This window comes from Poecilia formosa, unplaced genomic scaffold (assembly GCF_000485575.1).
Source record: "Poecilia formosa unplaced genomic scaffold, Poecilia_formosa-5.1.2 Scaffold177, whole genome shotgun sequence".
Lineage (NCBI taxonomy): Eukaryota > Metazoa > Chordata > Actinopteri > Cyprinodontiformes > Poeciliidae > Poecilia > Poecilia formosa.
The window spans coordinates 371,410-376,939 of NW_006800116.1; the positions used below are offsets into that span (position 1 = coordinate 371,410).

Below are 5,530 nucleotides of genomic sequence, written 5' to 3' on the forward strand. Positions count from 1 at the left end.
TTAATTGTATTGTTAATTGTAATTTTTAATTGTATTGTTAGAAGCAATTGTTTGCACTATTCAAAGACACTTTTTATTAAACTGTTTCAGGCTCAGGATTTTTTTTTACTTTAAGCCCTGCATATATTCACACTAACCTATCATACAACTAAACAAATCAAGAGACCGGCATGATTTTACCTCACCCAGGATACAAAATACAGGAAGACCCTTCTCCCTGGAGACCACCGCATGCGTTCTGGCCCGCTAACTCTTCAGGGTAGCCTTTTGTTCCCCGGAGGTGTGTCTAACTCTACTTCTACTGTATTTGAACCGGGCAGTGCCCCTAGCGGCCTGGTTGAATAATTTACAACTATGGAAGCCTGTAACAGAGAGTGTTATTCTAACATTTTGCTGACCTTTTTGTAAGAAGTCTGTTTTAGATCAAAGAGGTGTTATATGTGTTATATATAACACGTACAATACATATGTGTTATATATATGTATATAGCAATGTTGTTGAAATTGGGAAATACATTTCATAAATTGTTAAATTTTAGCTTACCTTTTAATTTACCTTGAATGTAAAATACCATCACAAGACATTAATTGCAGTAATAAATATTATATAATACTAAATTGAAACTGTTTTTTTAAAGGTTTTTCTTTTAGTTAATTTATTATTTTTATCTTAAAAAAGTGTGTTGCTGGAAAAGTTAAAAACCTACCTTGAACAAGCTTGAAAAGTGCTTGAATTTGCCTGGGGGAAATGTACACGAAGCCCTTTTTTAAGACCAGGACTGTGAGGTAATTTCTTCACCTTCTAATCCTTCATGTGTTTCTTGTTTCCCTCCCTCCTGGCTGCGGCCACTGCTGCTGTCCCACCCTGACTCGTCTTCGTGTGTCTCCTCTGTTTTCCTCAGAAACTGGCCGTGTTGAAGGACGGCTTCCGGCTGAATTCTGGCTCCCAACAGGAGCTGTGGGGCAGCAGTCCGTCGCTCTCCAACTCTGAGACGTCCATCCCTCGCCTCTACTCCGACGTCGGATCCCAAACCGACCTCCCAGCTGAGGTTAGTACCAGAACAAAATGTCACCCCCACTTCCTGCTCTAAATGTAGTTTTATTTACCTATGTATTTGTTTCTTTAAAACTTTCCTAATTTCGTCAAATTACCAGGGTTCATTTAGTTGATTTAAATCTTGATGAAAGCATTTCTTGTTTTACATGCAAAAGCTAAATAAATGGTCAATTGGAGTGATACTGAAACAAAAACTATTGAAGCAAGGCTGTCAAAGCAGGTTTGTGCTTCTGCGCTTTCCTTTCTGGCTTTTTAACATATTTTCTTTTTTTGGCACGTAGTCAAAGCTTGAGTTGTGGCTCTGCCCCTCCAACATGTAAGTCACCAAATTTCAAGGTGATGAATTAAAATGTCTAAAACGAGTTCAGTCAAATGCAGAGAATAGAAACTTCAAAAATGGGGTAAAAATTCTTTAAAATCCCAAGTTCAGTCACTGCTGGTTTTAGAAAGTTCTAAAAGTTTACAGAATGTAATAATTGTACAATAAAGTAAGCTAAATGGAGTTTGCTGGATGTGCCGTCGAGCCATTTCTTTTGCAACTTTTTTCAAAAATCTTTAAAGTATGTAAATTTCTCACACTTTACTGCAGAATTTGGTGAGTTTTCTTATATATTTAGAACTAAAAAAAACCCAAATTCATTTGCCTTTCACTTTTTGGGCCTATTGACATGACATCTTAGTCACAAGAATATGATTAAAGCTAATAAAAATTGTTGGTTAAAGCTAAAAAGAAATTGAATTTGATGATTTTCGAAGTATGGAAAAGGATGGAGAGACAAATATGACTGGAATTAAAAGTTCTGAATTTTATTTTTTAGTCCACTTTGTAACATTTTTAAAATGAGAATTTACCGAAAAGCATGAAGGGATATTCATGTTGCTTTACTTCCCTGTCATTAATTACCTTTCAAAAATAAAAATAGAAAATTGGGGCTTTTTAATAGCTAGACTTTTTTAATTGAGGGATTCAAACTTATCTCTAAGTTTATTAATTTAGGTTCAGTTATGATGCTGAAAGAAGCTTTTTTTTTTCATTTTTGTAAAGTTAAGTTATGTGTAAATGAATATTTTGGCCTGTGTTTGAAACACTGTGTGTGGAGGAAAACCCACTTTGCACCACATCTCCCTGGAGACATGTGGTGGTGACAGGATCATGCTGGGTGTGGATGTTTTCTAAATCCAGAGCAAGGCTTGTGTCTGGGGTCTCAGTAGAATTGTTCAGACCAAAAATAAATTGGGAATATGGGTTTTAGCTACTTTGTTGAGAAGAATATGCTAAAATGTTGAGCTCTGGCTATTTCCAGAGTTTTATTTGTTAAGTATCATTTCCCCCCCAAAATACATCAAATGTTTGTTATTGCAATGTGGCAAAATGTGAAAAAGTATGAACACAGTTACAGAACATTGTATGAAGAAAATTCTGAGCATTCATTATGTTTCTTTCTTTGGTTTTTCAAACCAGTTTACGACCAGCAGCAACAAACTGGCAGAGAAAGTTCGTCTGAGCCTGAAGTATGATGAGGCAAAGAGAAGGTAATGGATTTGATCTGAAAGCTGCTTTAAAATCTGAAACTTCAATCTTTCATTTAGATGTAGCTAAAACATTTTCCCCAACATTGGATCTCACTATCAACCAGACGTTGAATGAAATTATTCACTGTTAACATGAATGTAATGAATGTCACAATAAAAGCCTTTTTAATGTTTGTTAAAAACACAAATATCCATATCAGTAAATGCTGACCTGTCAGGGATTTTCTCCAAGTCGACTGTCCTGTCGTTTTTCTGAAGGATCGCCAGCATTGAGGTACAGATTGCCAAACTGGACAGCGAGGCGTGGCCGGGGCTGCTGGACCCGGAGCGGGACCGCCTCATCCTCATCAACGAGAAGGAGGAGCTGCTGAAGGAGCTGCAGTACGTCAGCCCACGGAAGCGGCTGGAGCCCAACGATGCCGAGAAGCTGGAGACGGAGAAGAAACGCCTGGAGAGAGACCTGCAGGCTGCCAGAGACAACCAGAGCAAGGCGCTGTCTGAGAGGCGAGTGGACCACTGGGAAATATCAATAATCTAGTCCGTTTAGACGCTTTAGCCCTTCATTTTAGATTTTCCAGAATTTTCTGCTGTATTTTAAAGTGTTTTAGGGTGTTAACACACCTCATAGTCCAGTAGACTCAGTTTAATTGGAACCAAAGTTGGAACATTTGTTACATTTTCAGGTTGTGCACTTTGTCAAACAAACCGAACTCCTTGAAAAACCTCTTCCCCTCCTTGCCTGAGGTGGAGCTGCAGCAAGAACCACTGAATGAAACATGAAAACCTCTGAAGAAGAAACCGAGCGAGTTCACATTTCTTCTTCATGAAATCTGAACAAAAATGAAGTGGCGTCAGATTTTATTAGTTCCAGACTTTTTCTTTTCTTTAGTAAAAAAACACCTCACAAGCCTTTCGTCCTGCTAGTGTTAGCCTCGCTCATTTGTTTTGATTGTTTTTACCCAGAATGCCCTGCGCTGTATTCCACTTCCTGCTTTGGGAGTGATCTTCGGCTTGCTTGACATTTACATATGCATTCCAAACGCAGCAGAGTTCTACGGAGCCCCTAAGGGAACACGAAGAGAAAAAAAAGAAAGAAATCCTGACTTACTTTCTCGAGTTCCCGACTTTTTTTTTTCTCGAGATCCCGACTTTTTTTTTTTGAGATCCCGAGAAACTTTACCCGGATCAGGATCAGTACATAACGACATAATCACAGCAATAGAGGACACACACCCATTGGCTAGATATATAGATTTTTATTTCAAGCTTGGGCTTGAGTAAAAAAAACACATCAAATCAGAGCTTGACAGCAGACATGGGTTTTGTATAAGTGAGAGACATCTGAAGAGAGTTTTCAGTGCGCGGGGACTCATTCAGCGCAAGTCCTATTCCGACTTGGCAGTTTTGGTTGAATTCATTAATAACCAGGTGCAGTCCTCTGGACAGCTTCACGGTTACCGATGGATGTACGCTAAATGCAGAGAGCATGGACTTCGTGTGAGAAAAGAAGATGTGCACTTGGTGTTGAAGGAATTGGCTCCCTGAGAAACCAAGTCAGGATCTTGACTTAGTTTCTCGGGATCTTGGGAAAATAAGTTGGGATCTTGAGAAAAAAAAACGGTAGGGATCTGGAGAAAAAAGTCGGGATCTCGAGAAAGTAAGTCTGGATTTCTTTTTTTTTTTTNAAAACACATCAAATCAGAGCTTGACAGCAGACATGGGTTTTGTATAAGTGAGAGACATCTGAAGAGAGTTTTCAGTGCGCGGGGACTCATTCAGCACAAGTCCTATTCCGACTTGGCAGTTTTGGTTGAATTCATTAATAACCAGCTGCAGTCCTCTGGACAGCTTCACGGTTACCGATGGATGTACGCTAAATGCAGAGAGCATGGACTTCGTGTGAGAAAAGAAGATGTGCGCTTGGTGTTGAAGGAATTGGCTCCCTGAGAAACTAAGTCAGGATCTTGACTTAGTTTCTCAGGATCTTGGGAAAATAAGTCGGGATCTTGACTTAGTTTCTCAGGATCTTGGGAAAATAAGTCGGGATCTTGAGAAAAAAAAACGGTAGGGATCTGGAGAAAAAAGTCGGGATCTCGAGAAAGTAAGTCTGGATTTCTTTTTTTTCCTTTTTTTTCTCCATGTCCCTTTAAGACCATAAATGACCCCGGGACCGCACTTTGGACACCCCTGCCTTATGCGTATTTGGAAACATTAATAACATTTCTGTTCTGAATGAGAGGAATCATGATGCCGTGTAGCTTCAATATCTTCAAAGCCTCTGACCTTCTCTCAGATTATCTCGCTCCGTCGCTCCTCCATCTTCCTCCCTGCCTTTGTGCCTGAACACCAGCAGGTCCCTTCACCCCTCCTCTTCCTCATCCTCTTCCTCCCTGACAGGACCGCCGTTGTTCACGTTCCAGGTCAGACTCTACCTGAGCTCCGCGTCTCTTTGTGTTCCTGAAACTCGAGAGGCGGCCGGGCAGAAAGGACCCCTTGTAGTCGTCGTACAAACGCGCCCGTTCAGACGGACAGCTGTAGGGTTCTCAAGACGCGGCGCTGCTGGGCTCCATGAACGTCAGGTTCTCTGAGCAGGGTCCTTCACTGTCTGGAAAACACAGGGAAAATGGCTGGAATTTAATTTCAGGATAGAAAAATTAAAAATAAAACAAAAATATCTGTTTCCTGACTGCAATCTTTATCCTGGGTTTGCATTTTACCCTCCTTCACTCCTTCCGCTGTGTTCTTTATTATCTCTTACTTCCTTTCCTTTCTTGTGGGACTTTTTCTTCATTCCTTTCCATCTTTTCATTCTTTTTTTTCCTTGTGTCCTGCCTCTCTTCTTTTGTGTCATTCTTTGTACCCCTGCCTGCCTTCCTTTCTTCCTTTGTTTCTTTCTTCCTTCCATCATCCACCCTTTCCTTCCTTCCTTAATTCTTGCTT

The 5,530-nt window shown here is 40.2% G+C and overlaps 1 protein-coding gene across 1 annotated transcript in view; it reads left to right on the top strand.

Moving 5' to 3' along the window:
• Positions 1-5,530, top strand: part of wwc1 (WW and C2 domain containing 1) — a 40,776-nt gene that overhangs the window by 24,163 nt on the left and 11,083 nt on the right. The window contains exons 7-9 of the mRNA XM_016678243.1: positions 903-1,049; positions 2,520-2,590; positions 2,849-3,094. Coding sequence (XP_016533729.1) covers positions 903-1,049; positions 2,520-2,590; positions 2,849-3,094 — 464 coding nt within the window. The remainder of the gene's footprint in view (positions 1-902; positions 1,050-2,519; positions 2,591-2,848; positions 3,095-5,530) is intronic.